We start from the raw sequence: 16,064 nt of genomic DNA, 5'->3' as shown, positions 1-16,064 counted from the left end.
AGACACACCGTTGTGTGGTCCACTTGCAATAAGAAGCAATAAGCAAGCTGTAATTGTCGACATATTTATTGATTAGTCTGTCACTGGTTTTATGCATGGTTGTTTTCATTTCATGACTTTGTAACAATTTCTAAATGATACAGTGTGCCAATGTAATAACAGTTACAACATTGTACTCATGATGAACCTTAACAAGCCGTCAAACCAAGAAAGCAAAATGACGGGTCCATTAAGTAATATAATAATATGCAATTTAGCAGATGCTTTTATCCAAAGAGACTTAACAGTCATACATGCATAACATTATTATTATTTTTTTAAACTTATGGGTGGTCCCGGGAATCGAACCGACCAACTGATGAGTTGGTCGAGCAACTACAAAGAAGAGTACAAAAGTATTGATCTATTACTCTATTCAACATGATCTATTGAGATGAGTTAAAGCAAAGACAAGTGATGAAAACTGAATCAAGTCATCAAAATGTAGAACACAATAAAACAATAGTTTGATTGTTGCAATCTGATCCAGGTAGTTGTCTTCATCTGTTTATTTACTGAAACGTTTATTTTTGCAGGGAAGGCCCACTGAGACCAAAGTCTATTTTTTTCAAAGAAAGCCCTGCTTCACAGAATTGCAGAGGACATAATAAGGAACCAGTGATGAGAATTACAGCAGACAAAGGAGAAATAAAACAATACAAAAAGTTTTAAAAAACATGTACATTTGTCTGAGAACAGGTCATCTATCAATAACCTAAAATGCCCAAAAGGCACTAGTGCAATGGTTGAACATAAATACTGACATTACAGTATTTGCGGCCTATCTCTGAATTCTTAATAGATGTTGTGTTGTTCCCAAGACAACCACTGGGTGACATTGTTGTGTTGTTCCCAAGACAACCACTGGGTGGCATTGTTGTGTTGTTCCCAGGACAACCACTGGGTGGCATTGTATTAACTGTATTTGCAACAATCTCCTAGGACTCATCCATAGGCTCATCACCGTCTGTCTTGAAAAGAACGTCAAACAGGAAGTGGGTTTCCTGTGCCTCTTCCTGAACTCTTTTCAAAATTGCCTGATTGTTGTCCTCCTTCAAACGGATGACAAAGTTCTGTAAAATGGTGAGCAGTGGGAGGGCGTACTCTAGAACGCTCTGTGTGCTCTGTGTGCGCTTATCCTCATAGGTAAAGCCACCAGTATGCATGCCGAACACTCGACCAAGGTCATCGAAGACTGGAGAGCCAGAAGATCCATGGAAGAAGGAGGTGTTATAGGTCACAAAGTCGTCCTTCTCCTGCATCACCTCATCATAGCGCTTTTTGTTTTTTTTAATTTCATCATTTATTGTGAAGATTGCATGTCCGTTTTCCCGTTTATATTTATTCGCAGCCTCCTCTCTTATCTCACTGCCAATGATGGAGGTGGGTTCCATTTGTTTCGGTAGTCCACTTGGGTGTCCAATGAGGCAGGCCCCACCGCCTGGTGGAACTTTGCCATATTCACGGAGGAGACCAGGAGGGACCTTTTTCTGTTGCTTCTTATTCAGAGGACTCAGCTCCAGTATGGCATAGTCCATGTAATGTTTATTCTGATATCCATGTTCAAAGTCGATCAGCAGGGTTTTGGCTTTGAACACGTTCGCATCCAATCCAGTCGGATCTTCGTAGTTGAACTTCACAGACACATCAACAGACAGCTGCATGTTTTTTCTGACATTTTCAAACAGATGTGCATTTGTTAGGATGAAGTTATCAAACAGCACGAAGCCTGTCCCCTGAATACTCTGAACATTCCCATCCTTGTCCTGAACACCGTCAACAATCACCTGACAAACGGCGGCACCAAGTTTAATCAACTTCTTCAGTCTGTGAACCTCCGAGAACGTCTGTCTGATTTTCCCGAATTCCTGCTTCATCCGATGCAACTCTTCAGGAAATGTCTTCTTCTGGCTGTCCTCCCCCCTACTTTCCATATGCTTCACCAGACCCTCAAACTGGTTGCGAAGGATCTTCAATATTTCACCATGGTCTGGCATGGGACTGCATTTCCGATTCTGCTTTCTTTTCGAAGAGGACTCCCCTACATCTGATGTTTCAGTTCTTAGCTTCGATGGAGTCATCTGTGTGCTGTCTCCTTTAGAGACAGGGCTTGGGTCGAACAGAGATGTTTGTGTGGTGTCTCCTTCAGCGGTTACAAGGGGTTTTATTGTGGAGTCAGATGTTTCCATCTTAGTTGCCGTTTTCTCCTTGTATTTTGTCAGACAGATTTCAAAGTTTCGACCGTTCAGTTTTTTAGCTATTTGCCCCATTGAAAACTTGCTCCCTGTTGATCGCTCAGAGAGCTGACATTTTTGTTCAAACACAATGTTTGAGAAGCGTCCATCATTTTGTAGAGCCTTCTCCACTTCCTCCTTCTGTTTTGCATAGATACATAGAGGTCCGTAGGACTGAAGTTTTTTTTTAATAAGTATTGGTTTTGATTTGCTGTTTTTCCCTCCTGTTGTCTCAACAGAGAAAGTTACATAATTGTCTGTTTCTTCATCCGTGACCCCTGCAGTTTCACCTGTGGCATGTGTGACAGTGTCAATAGTGAGAAGGTCATCCTCTTTGATCAGCCAACATGGAAAGTGCTTCACTATGTACCCCTTACAACTCTTGATGACAATGTGTTTCCCTTTCAGTGTCTTCTTGTCCATTTGGTTGAAGTCCTTGAATGTGTCAATAGTTTCAAGTGCTCTCAGTATTGTTCCAGGTTTGGTGCAGGTGATTTCCTGTTTGAATATGTTATGAGTTGGGAAACTGAAGGAGAATGAGTGACAGTGTTCCGTTTGTGGATAAACCTATAAAAGAAAATCTAATATTGATTTTGGCATCGACATTCTTCTGTTACTGACGTTACTAAAATGGTGAGCATAAAGTACTCTGAGATACGTGGCATGCAGAGTCCTCATATTAATAAACAGTGTAAATATATAGACACAAGATAAATAAATTGGTCATTTAGCAGACGCTCTTATCCAGAGCAACTTACAGGAGCAATTAGGGTTAAGTGCCTTGCTCAAGGGCACATCGACAGGTTTTTCACCTAGTCGGCTCGGGGATTAGAACCAGCGACCTTTTGGTTACTGGCACAACGCTCTTAACCACTAAGCTACCACTAAGATCCCTCTGTCATTGATGCTGATGATACTTTTGATGATGATACTAAAACAAAAATAACTTCACTTACATTGCTCTCAAGCGACTCAGACTTCACCATGGCTGCCATTGGACCTGTGAAATGACCTGTGAAATTATTCAACGTTATTTATTAAGTCCATTGCGGTTGATAAGAGGGTCATTCCATCAATAGTGCCTTTTGGGTAATTCGGGCTAATTGTAACAGTGTCATAAAGAGCACGTTCAACTTAATAAAAAAACATGTTTTCCCATCTCAAGAGGTTAAAGGTTGACTCAGTGAAATGACCTAGCTAGGAGCAGCTGACTAGGGATCCCCTTTCCCCAGCTCACCTGCTTTTACACATTTTTTTTTTTTTTTTTTTTTCGGAAGTTTCTCCGTATTAAAATGAGAGTTCAGTTCACGTACGAAACAGAGATTATCTTAAAATGAGGGACAAATGTAAATTTCATCACGTTAAATAATTAGAAATCTTCAAAAAATGACTGTCAAAGCAACAAAGTAATTAGGCTTTACAATGATGGTCAAAAAGTGGCGAAATGTTTGGGTTAAGTGGGTTCAAATCTTCCTAGAAATAGAAAAAAACATAAGGAGGGACATGTAAAATGCTGTCTTTATTTTAGCAAGTCTTTATTCATATTAAAAATCGGATTTATTGAATTTTCCATTTGGAACTATATCAAAGCACAGTTAATTTAATATAACAGGCTTTTAAAATGCAATATTGTTGCACATTTCTACTTAAAATATCGAAAGGGCAAAAGGCACTCCACCTGTGCAACGACGGAGAACAGGTAGACTGCAGAAGAACAAGGAAGCAGAGGGCCCAGAGAGGGCTTTCAATAAAGACCCAAATACTACAAGATAAACCAGTACCTTCTCTCTTTGGCTTGTAAAATAGGACACCCCACCAGTGGTTGACAAGAACAAGCCTATTGCCAGATCCAATGGCACTCAATGACCAGTTAAGCTTTGGTTGAATGAATCCAACTAGCAAAAGTGATTGTACAGTAGCCTACTGCTTTGGTAACCACATCTAAACCAGATAATGTAGAAATGCCCCCCTACGCAGCGAGCCTAGCATACCTGCCCCACCCTCAACTTCTGGATAGGCCCTGGCTAAACCAAATGGTTGTAAATGAATAAAGAAACTGGCTTTTTGGTCAAGATATAGAAGGCAATGGAGAGAGGGAGAGATATAGTTATAATAATAATTATAAAATGTCCTTGTTTTACATTTTACAATTTGGTTGAGTACATTCATATGTGAAAATCCCAAATGATTACTGTAATGTGAACCAAACAGTCTCTTATGATGACATGACTAGTACCTACAACAGGTATGTTCAAAAGACAGTGGTCAATTTTCGAAAGGTTTTGGATTGATAAACTTGTGTTATTACCAACGATACTATTATGTACAGGGTGTGTTCGTAAATGCAATCTGGAGTGCCAGAGTGCGCTCTGGGCGTTCGTAAATTCAGAGCGTTGTCACATTGCCCGTTCATAATTTCAGAGCGTTTCGGCTCTCGGAGGGTTCAGAGGTCATACTGTCCTGCTCTGGCCGAGGAGTTGGGTTGACCCGAACCTTCTGACCTCACAACGGCAGTCAAGCACACAAGCTAACTGGCTAGCTACTTCCAGACACAAATGAGAGAACACCGCACTCTGATAATTTCTCTCGCCCTAGCAGAGCTGGTTAGGCTGTTTTCATATTATACAGAGCGTTGGTGACTGTAACTGTGCTGCTGGCAACAATTTAATTACGCTTTTGTTGCCGACGTTTACTGACTCCGGCCATATTCAACAGGTGTTGAGCGGTCGTAAATTCATCAGTTAGTCTGCGCGCTGGTACACAGACGAGAGTGCTCTGAAATCGGAGTAGATAGCCAGAGTGAATTTACGAACGCACCCTTAATGTGACATTCAGGGCCCTATTTTAACAAACCTAACACAATGGTACATCTTAGCGCTGGCGTTAGCGTTATAGGTTCGGGGGTAGTGGCCGAAATATTTTGTATATTTTCACAACCTGAAAGGGCAGGGTTTTCACTAAAGAGCTGGGTTTTCACTAAAGAGCTGGGTTTTGATGAATAAACAAGTTATGGGTGTGGACTGTAGTGTATTAAGATTATGACTTTCTTAATGGGTTTAAGTGGAAACCTTTGAGGATGTTTATTTTAGTATCAAGAGGGAATGTTTTAGTGTAACGCCACATACAACAGACAGGAAGTGTGTGTTGTAGACAGGGGATTGGACAGTAGAGGGAGCCACCCACATCTTGGGAAGATTATATATACTGGGTAAAAAGCGAAGAAGAGGTTAGAGCAGACATTACAATTCGAGGACACTGCTCTCCGGGTGGGCATGACATCCGTCACTTATGCTGAAATCTTGTGATACGAATAAAACTTATGATCAAGGTTCAGTATGAGCGGACTCCTTTGTTTATCAGCAATAATTGCCAGCATTTACTCGATACTACAAATGGCGTCACGAAAAGGGAGGGACTGCATCTCTTTGTTCCATTCATTGCCGCCAAGCTAACTCGTTCTGAAGTCATGGCCAGATAAGGGTGAGTTTTTTCCTCACCGCTTTGGGAGTTTGTTAGTTTGGATGCTATTTGAGTGTGTACTGGAGAGATGTACCGTTAGAACCGATGTGCTTTATGTTTATTGCTGAGAACTTGGGGTCTGGCTAATCATTATAAAAAAAAATTGCACTGGTAAACAGCGCAAAAGGGGGGAGAGCCTATAGATTGGCTATAGAGATATGTTGCTTGAATAGTAAGTCAAGAACAATTGATGGAAGTGAATAAGGCAGATATACGTATACATTAGGACATTGCGGGATTTGATAAGCCCTCGGAACGAACGAGGCGACCTCTAGGGTGGGCCATAAATCCTAATAACGCATTCGGTGTGATTAGGTCAGTCTAGGACTGGAGTTTTGGTTATACATTTTATTGTAAGTTGCTGCTCATCTTCTATCCGACGAGGTATCTGCTTGGGGGGACCTCTCATAAAATATCCATAATTCACGGCAGCCTAAAGTTATTGAAAAAGGAAAAAGTAATTTAAGAAGCAATGTCGGGTGCATTGTTTTCATGCCACATGGTACTTACATGCTAATGCTAAATGCTAATGCTATCTGCTGCATGCTAACATGTGACCTTAGAGGTCCACTGCGATGGAATAAAGCCTCTTAAATTATGTTTGTGAGTGTAGAATTTAGGCTCTATGCTTTGTGAGTTCTGTTAAATGTTGTTTGACTATGAGGGGAAAACGGAGTTACAGCAGGACTGTTAACTGTGTGTTTGGGTTGGAGAGAGAACTAAAAAGCTGCCGTCCACGGTGAAATCGTATGGTTAAATGTATTTGCGCATGCGTTTGATTTTACTACACTAGGTTACGACACGTGGGAGTTTACGGCACGAGATTATGACACGTTTGATTTTACGGTACTAAACTACAACACGTTGTTTACTAGAACTACAACAAGGGGGATTTTGGGTAAATTGGTCATACTTCTGTTGGATTGTGCTGCAGGGGGAGACAGAGAAACAGACGAGAGGGAACAAAGAGAAAATATTTGAAAATGAATGGAATCTTCTAGTTGTTAAAGCGGCTGTTGGTTAAAGATGAAACTGGTTTTGTGACCTATTGAATTGATAAATGAGAGAGATATATGTTGACTGATTAAGATAAATAAAATAAAATGACGGATTAAAATAAAATAAAAATGTTATTGAGCTATCTATATTTATTCCTGAGTTGATTCTTAGAGCGAATGTGAACGAAGGAATATTGAATGCTGGAAATAACTCAGTGACTGCATAGACTGCTAAATTCTTTTTCTGTGTCTCTGTTCTTTTGTCATATGAGAGGAACGATAGGACGAGAGGAGAGAGAGAGAGAAAGAGAGGAGGGGCTGGCGTGTATGTCACGAGACAAGGATCGAGTCAAAAAGGTTTTGGTACTGTTCTGTTTACAAAATCTTCCCCTACAGGATATTTGATTATATGACAATTTCACAGAGGCTTGGCAAATACTGATTCATTAAAAATTTGCATTTTGGAGTTTCTGTGCATCACTTGGGTTGATTGGAGTTGTGTTGGGAATCGAGTACTGACATTATTCTTTAAAATTAAGATAATTGGGTGCTTATAAAGCAAGGGGGTTTATGGGTATTGTAGTCTGAAGTTGACTACTTGCATTTACTTTCCGGATGGGTTGTGGTAAGATAGCCACTAATTGATAAATTGGTAAAATAGGAATAATAGGAATATAGAAAAAAAAAAAGTTTTAATTATTCATAATGTTTTTATTGATATTTTTTTTGTTTTTTGTTAGCTTTTTTTTTTTAATGAAATTTTTTTGGGGAATAAAATTTTTATTTGAATTTTTTAATATTCATATTTTGGTTGATTGATAAAAAATACAAATAAATAAAAAATGTGTTGTTTAGTTTACATTAATAATTAAAGGGGGGAAGCCATAGGCTATATAGTCTAAAATAAAATAATTCACAATAAAGGAATATAAAAGGGTTGTTACAATGGGGAAAAAAGACATCAAGGCTATGAAGGTAATTACACCTGTTGATATAGTACAAAATAGTAATCCTTTAACTAAAGTATTGCTAGGTTATCCGGCAAATGAAACAAAAGTTGCCCTTCATTCTCAAACAAAAACTGATAAAAGATTCCAGCAATAAGATAAACAAAGGTATAGGGAAAATATTGTGGTTGAATTCAAATATACTAATTGACAAAAAACCTTTATTTTTTGACAGAATGTTTAAAAAAGGTATAATCTTCGTAAATTATATCATCGGTAGGACTGGTGGAGTTATGTCGCACATGCAGCTAACAAAAACATATGGAAATGTCTGCTCTACCCAAAATTACAACCAAATAATTGCAGCCTTACCGCAAAAGTGGAAGAGAAAAGTTGAAGGGGGAGAAAGTAAGGAACTTGTCTGTCGGCCTTGCATTAAAGAACATAATTGGTTAAGGAAAACTGTGATAAATAAAAAAGTATATCAGTTTCACTTAAGGACCAAAGGATTGACAGCCGTCCCATATAGATTGCAAAATAGTTGGGAAGAGATCTTTGACGTACCGATCCCATGGCATAGTGTTTATGAACTGACACGCAAAACGACACCGGATTCAAAAATTAGAATCTTTCAATTTAAATTATTATATAAAATTCTTGCTACCAATAGAATGTTATTTATATGGGGGATACAATCTTCCCAGCTCTGCAGATTTTGCTGTGAAGAGATAGAATCATTAGATCATTTGTTTTGGTTCTGTCCATTTGTAGCTTGTTTTTGGACACAGGTCCAGGAATGGCTAAAGGATTGCAATATTTACCTGGAACTAACCTTGCAGATAGCATTACTGGGTGATCTGAAAAGTAATAGTCAATCAATCAATAATATAATAATACTTTTAGCAAAAATGTTTATTTTTAATTCACAATCTGTAGAAGCAATGAGAATAGAAAGGTTCAGAACTTTTGTAAAACATCACAGTATGGTTGAAATATATATGGCAAATAGAAATCCTATATGGATGGTGTTAAGAGATAGATGGGAGGTATTGAATATAGTTGAAGGATGGGACTAATAACAAATAACAACAAATAATAACAAAGATAGCTAATAATGTAAGCATACTGTGTCCATAATAAGTATATAGGTTGTATGTTGGGAGCTTTTGGGAAAGAGCACAGTTAGAAAGATATGGCTTTTAGAAGCAAACCGGATGGACATCATGAAAATGATCGGAGAGGTTTAGAGTAGAAGAAGTTCAGGAGCAAAAAAAAAAATATATATATATATATATATATATATATATATATGGATATAGAATTATTGTAAAATTAACTGTGTCCATAAGGTGTAGATAGTAAGTATAGACCGGAAGTAGATGCCTGGGCGTTGTTGTTCACTAATTTACTCCAAGTAGGGAAAGGATGGTGGGGTTGAAAAGTAATAAAGGGGAATATATATATATAAAAAATAAAAAAAAACATGGGGGATTGGAAGTGATGCAGACAATTACATTGATAGAAGATACAATCTATCTGCAATATTAAGCTGATCCATCCCCCCCAAAAAAAAATAAAAGGTATAGGGAAAAGGCTAAAGGAAGTAAGGCGACAGAAAAACTAATGGCAGAAGTTAGTACACCTTTCTCACATACGGATTCAGCAAAAAGACCCCCACCTTATGAGAAGGAAGTAGAGCTTAGGGATGTTTATCCTCAGCTTCCGGTGATCATCCAGGAGGGTGATTATTGCATCAGAGATGAAGATGAACGAATAACAGAGAGAGGGAAAGCAGAAACGACGATAAAGATGAATCCAAAACTCCAGAAGGAAGAAAATGAGATGTCTGGAAGAGAAGAGTGAGGTTAAGGAAGATGGAATTTGAAGAAGATGATGGTGATGAAGATGAGAGTGATTGAGAAGAGATCATGGGTGGTATGACTCTGTGATCAGAAGGAAGTGGCAAGAGAGGAAAGAAGAAGGATTCTAGAGATTTGATTTCTGATGAAAGTGAAGATGGAGAAAGCGATGAAAATTTGGAGATTAAAGGTGCTTTATGTTCAAGAGGATTTTATCCTACAATGACTAGCAAAGAAGAAATAGAGATATAGACCGATGTTTATCATGCCTGGATAAAGCAAATAGTTTAGAAGAAGTAACACAGCTGAAGATACAGAAGAGGAGAAAAACTGCTGAGAAAAGGATCCCAAGAATTGGAGGAGAAGAATACATTGAGGCCAAGGAAAAAGGCCACTAGTAATAAGATGATGGAAGATGATATTTCGAGGACAGAACTTAGAATATAACCGTTGTTGACTGATATGTCAACAACAAGAAAGAACAGGACCAAGAAACTCTCAGAAAACTCAATCAAATACAACTGGAAGAAGAAGAAGAGAAGCTTTGGTTATGAAGAATCAGAGTGAACCAAATCAACAATCACTGCTACAGCTTCAACTGAACAAGGTCAAATGCAATTGTACCAGCCACCAATGGCGGTACCAGTTGTTTCATATCCACAGCCAGTTTCTGGACAGACACAGAATTGGAGAGGAAGAGGACGAGAAGGCTTAGAAGGAGGAGGTAGAGTTCAGCTACACTTCAAGCAACTTTCAGAAGAGTGTTATAATTGTGGACAGATTGGTTACTTTACCTGTGAGTGCAATGCGCCAGGAGGAAACAACAGAGGAAATTTCTGAGGAAGATAAAGGAGCAAGTGAAGATCACCTGTTCTCTAGGTGAACCCTTCAAGGATTCTAGAGCCTAGAAGATCCGAAGGGGGGTGTCAGCTGGTAGCACCGATTTAGGGAGAGGAAGAAAATATCCAACAATTGAAGTGAAAACAAAGGACTATGAGAAATGATGGTGAATAGTGGAAAAACTTTTATCTGTGTTCAGCCTAAAGAAGTTAAACATTTCACTATGTAAAATTAACTAATTAGGATAGGATTTGAGGTAGTAAAACAGCTAATTACTCTTAAGGAACCAATTGAGCTCTGCTATAAAAATCTAAGAGAAATTAAAATAGACATACTAATATTAGAACATATACCTATTGCATTGTTGGGAAGAGATGCATTGTGTAAATTGAACTGTACAATAAGATGTACACTAAACGGCTGTCTGGTAGAATATTTTAAAAGAGTAGGGTTTTGGGAATCTATTAGACTGCCTATTAGACAATCTGTCTGAAAAATAAAGTTAAAAGGGGTGACTGTTATTCTTGGTTACATTCCCACACCAAGAGATGTCAAACTAGGCTAAAATATGTTTAGTCGTTTGCCAAGTCTGTGTGTAAAGAAGTCAGAAGCAGGTGGGGACTTCCCAATCACATATTCTAAAAATTGGTGGTAAAGGATTTTGTGAATAAATCAGTGGAAAAGGTTTTTAAAGGTTAGGAGAAAAGATTAGATTAAAAAAAGTTAGGAGAACTAGGGTTGAAGGAACTCTAAGACAGTAAGCTAAGGTTTAAAGTTAGTAGTAAGAGAGAGAGAACAGTGGTGAAGAACATTTTAGAGTTTAGTGGGAAGATAGATATGGTAGGAGTTTAGATCTGTTAGGAGCAGATGCATTGAGAAAGTATGCGTTGCTGAATGATAAGAGAAGATTGAGGGTGATTGAGTAGCTATATTTACAGTTCCCAGCAGGAAGATCAAGGTAATTGTAGGTGTATTTTTTATAATCAAAAGTTTGAAAGTGAGGGTTTCGAGTAGGAAGAGAGAGTTAATGTAGGGACACTAGTGGTGATAGATGGAAGTACAAGTAAAGAGTTCAATGCTTTGGGGAAACTAGATGAAACAACAACAAGGACAATAACACTTCAGCATATTAAAACAACAGTGAGAAGCAATTTAACTCTTTCAACATTGATAGTTATTAAAGCCATAAATATATCGCATTTGATTACAAGGGAACCAATAGCTCCAGCACCAATTTTAGAAGAAAAGACTGTTATTAAGGTTAGGAGGGGTGAGACAGCTCATCTTCCTTGTAGCTGTGAGAGATGGAGTGGGGGAGGGGACGTTCCTCCCACATGGAGAGATAATTATGGAGAAGAAGTATTGTTATCAGGACCAGATGTAGAAGCGGTGCCCCCTAGTCAAAGGAAGTATATTTTGTACAACGATATGAAGTGGAAGAGGGTTATGAGTGATTGTTCACTTATTTTGCGTAATGTTACAGAGAAAGATCAGGGAGAATATGTGTACTTATCTAGTGCAAGCATTAACATTTATTCCGGTTAAGAATTATTGGTTAAAAGGCTATGTAACTCGTAAGGTGACGCTTATGATGGAAGATTTGAAGTCTGTTGAAGCTTCCACAGTCACCAAAGGAGTTCAGGAGAAGTATATTACAGTAGCCACTCCAGCAGTAAATAATACACAGAGGATATCGGTAGCTTTCCCACTAGAAGTAGTTAAGGGTGTTAATACATCAACTAAATCAACATCTTTAATGGTAACTTTGGAAGGGATTAATGATACGATGGCAATAACAAATGTAGGAAGTATGACACCGACACCAACAACAACTTTTCTGTTGTATCAGCAACAATCATTAACAGATAAAATAATGTCGTTGTCAAAACATTTGTTTAAGCCTAGGTTTAAGTGTTATTGGGTTAAGTGAAATAACCTATGTGAATTTGTTAAATGGGAAGGAAAATCAGGTAACAGCGAACCCTGAAGCATTGGAGGTGAAACCAGTGAGGGTTAAAAGTTGTTTTTGTTCTAATAAAACATATGATGTAAGGGGTATGTTTATGGGAATATCAGATTGTGATGATTATATGAGGACTTTGGGTAAGCATGACCTTAAGGGTAGTAATGAGAAATATAATGTTACTTTTTATGTTCCAGTTAGTAAGAAGAGCAGGACTTTGATGGTGAAAGATTAGCTTTTGCCTGGCAATGTGACTATTGGGAATTTTAGAGATATTTGGAGGGTTTGTGGTGATAAAGCGTATATATTCTTACCCTATGGATGGACAGGATGTTGTTTCATGTCAACGTTGAAGCTTCCATATGAGTTTTTTACCATTAAAAGAGGGGTAGCACCGGACACAGATAAATCTGATTCTAGGTTTGGAAATAGGGTGAAAAGGGACATCATTTCATAGTCTTGAAGCCTATCATTGGAGGATAAGTCTAAGAGAGAAGGGGGGACTTTTTCCATGGTATGGTGTAACATTTTTGGCAGATCATATTGATAATATTAGCTATACTTTGATTCCAGATAGTTATATGGAAATATGGAAATATAAGGGATGCGTTTGGTAGATCTGAAGGAGCTGGATGGTCAACGAAGTCTTGGTTGCAAGATCAGTTAGGCCCAGTGGGAGCAGTGATGGATTAGATTTTAATAGCAGTTTTGATAGCACTGTGTGTGATGTTTGTAATTTGTTACTGACCTTTGCGAAAGCTATGATATTAAGATGGGTTGGAGTTGTGATGCCTGGAGACAACACTCAGATGCCGTTGTTGACTGTTCCTGATCTGGAAGAAGATGGACAAGGGGGTCTGGATGGAGTATTAATGGATAAATATCCTTTTTGATTATTTGATCATTTTTCAAAAAAAAAAAATCTATATTAGTGTGATTTTAGTATGATTTTATGAATCAAAGGGGGGAATAGGATAATGTGATTCATACATCATTTATATATAATTTTTATATTCTTAGTTGATATTGATGTTTAATTTGAAAGTGTTGTTTTGCAAAAGATACTGTTTGGTCTTTTATTTTCTTCCAGAAGCATATGGGGGAATATGTAGAGATTGAAAAACGCAAACAAGGACAATATGAAGGGACAATATGAAAGGACAATGACTGGAGGAGATGGAACAAGGAAGGGGTGGAAAGGTTCCGATTCCATCATCAACAATACATTGGAAGAGGAGACTACGGAGGAGATGAAGTGTAGTGGACTACATTCCAGTCTCTGCAATGAAATATAGACATATTTGCATGTGTAAATACATAATTTGTGTCATATTCTTAGGTATTACTTTTTGTAGAATGATATTTGATGTTATTGAATACATGTGGGGATCTTAGATGTTTTTGTTTATTTCGTGGAAGCTTAGGGACATGGAGTCTAGGCAGGGATAGAGATCCACTGTAGGGTCAGATGGGTCGACCAGCCTGAGAGTGGACATTTTTTGGATAGTATTTTGTTTGCAGGGGCTTACATGTGTATTTAATTGCATCATAGTTTCAAATGCATTGATAAAGATTTATGAATTCATCGGGAGTACCTAGGTGGTTGCCTGGGGCAGAGGGACCGTGAGAGAATTTTACTGTCTTGATTGATGGATGGATATTTGGAACGAAGGTTGCCAGACAGTTTTTCGCTCTCACACTCCATAAAGATTTGTTCATATTTCATAGTAATCTATTCACACTTCATAAACATTTGTTCATATTTCATAGTAATGTATTCACACTTCATAAACATTTGTTCATATTTCATAGTAATGTATTCACACTTCATAAACATTTGTTCATATTTCATAGAAAGGTATTTACACTCTAGAGGAAAATGTTTTTGGTTTAATGTTAAAGATACTCAATAAGATAAATTGTTACTTGTCATAATCCTATTCTGTTTGTTTTCGAGACTTATAGTTCGTCTCGAAGGGGGGATATGTAGTGTATTAAGATTATGACTTTCGTAATGGGTTTAAGTGGAACCTTTGAGGATGTTTATTTTAGTATCAAGAGGGAATGTTTTAGTGTAACGCCACATACAACAGACAGGAAGTGTGTGTTGTAGACAGGGGATTGGACAGTAGAGGGAGCCACCCACATCTTGGGAAGATTATATATACTGGGTAAAAAGCGAAGAAGAGGTTAGAGCAGACATTACAATTCGAGGACACTGCTCTCCGGGTGGGCATGACATCCGTCACTTATGCTGAAATCTTGTGATATGAATAAAACGTATGATCAAGGTTCAGTATGAGCGGACTCCTTTGTTTATCAGCAATAATTGCCAGCATTTACTCGATACTACAGGACGCTTGGCCCCACACTGGCCAATCAGAACGTGCTCCAAGGCTAAATATGTGGTTGCTTCAAGTTGTGTCCTTATGGTCTTTTATGTATTGCGTTGTCATCAACTCCAATGTTTGTCCGTTATGGCCTAGTTTGTTAAATAGCCTGCCCATATTTGCTAAATATGTTTTACATTTTTTTGCAGTCCACATTGTTCTTATTACATTGCTTCAACAAGTCCGGGCGATAACGGCCTACACTATTAACTCGAGCTTTGTTCCCAAGTTTCTAAACCATCCCAAACCATCTTCGGTATAGTGTCGCCATGATATTTGAATTGAGGAAGCGTGATCATAAATCATTAGGATATTTTAGCGATCCGCAGTAGCCGTCCTAAATGGACGCCAGCCTTCAGATGTGAGCTAAACAGCGTACTTGCACTTGATATGTGTTTTTAGGCTATGGACGAGAAAGTGAACTTGTCATTTCCAAACGCTTAGCTCAGTTATATGCTGCTTAGCAATCTATTAACAGCAAGGGTTGCATTAAATAGGCTCAATATTTTTTTCACTTTCATTTCACTTCCTGCCCTCGACATGTGTCCTGCTCACTGTTTCTACTTGCCACCAACTCAGTTGTATGCTGCTTAGCGATCTATTAACAGCAAGGGTTGCATTAAATAGGCTCAATATTTTTTTCACTTTCATTTCACTTCCCGCCCTCGACATCGTGTCCTGCTCACTGTTTCTTCGGTTATATTAACCAGTACACACTTCACAACTCTTATACAGACTCGTCTACATATAGCTAACATTGTCCAATTACTATTTTGTAACATTATGTTTGTTTACAGTACCAACCTGTAAAACAGGAGCAAAGTTGCGACAGGATAACGTTCGCTTCTTTCCAGTTAGGCTTCTCTCAGAAGAATGAGGAAGTTCCAGCAGTTCGTTCAAAACCGTTCCACATGTGAAGACAAAACGAACCGTTATCTCCTTCTACTGGCAACAATAGGTATATGTGCATTTCAATTGGAAACCATTGGGAGTTCTCAAGTAATACCTAGAATGAATCAGAACTTTAAAATATTCCTCTTAAACAAAATAAAAACACAAATAAAAAAACAAACGTGACCATACATTTCACGTGCGTCACAAATGCAATTGAGACATGGATTGTGTATGTGTGCCATTCAGAGGGTGAATGGGCAAGACAAAATATTTAAGTGCCCTTGAACGGGGTATGGTAGTAGGTGCCAGGCGCACCGGTTTGAGTTTGTCAAGAACTGCAACGCTGCTGGGTTTTTCACCCTCAACAGTTTCCCGTGTGTA

General features: G+C 38.3%; 1 protein-coding gene across 1 annotated transcript; it reads right to left on the bottom strand.

Moving 5' to 3' along the window:
* Positions 1-50: 50 nt before the first annotated feature.
* Positions 51-15,788, bottom strand: LOC311117535 (serine protease FAM111A-like). Its single transcript, XM_084192455.1, has 3 exons — positions 15,594-15,788; positions 3,230-3,285; positions 51-2,840 (listed from the first exon to the last, which is right to left on the bottom strand). The coding sequence occupies exons 2-3, from the start codon at positions 3,266-3,268 to the stop codon at positions 978-980; spliced, it is 1,902 nt and encodes a 633-aa protein (XP_084048581.1). The 5' UTR covers positions 3,269-3,285; positions 15,594-15,788; the 3' UTR covers positions 51-977.
* Positions 15,789-16,064: the final 276 nt, after the last annotated feature.

This window comes from Coregonus lavaretus, assembly GCF_964263955.1.
Source record: "Coregonus lavaretus genome assembly, contig: HAP1_SCAFFOLD_175, whole genome shotgun sequence".
NCBI classification, from domain to species: Eukaryota; Metazoa; Chordata; class Actinopteri; order Salmoniformes; family Salmonidae; genus Coregonus; species Coregonus lavaretus.
This window is presented reverse-complemented; position numbering and strand designations above follow the sequence as displayed.

What these genes read in the sequence shown, in the direction of transcription:
- LOC311117535 (XM_084192455.1), bottom strand. Translation starts at nt 3,268, where the DNA reads ATGGCAGCCATGGTGAAGTCTGAGTCGCTTGAGAGCAAT. An exon ending in CTGAGTCGCTTGAGAGCAAT is followed by an intron (nt 2,841 to 3,229) that starts GTAAGTGAAGTT and finishes TTTCTTTTATAG; the next exon opens with GTTTATCCACAAACGGAACA.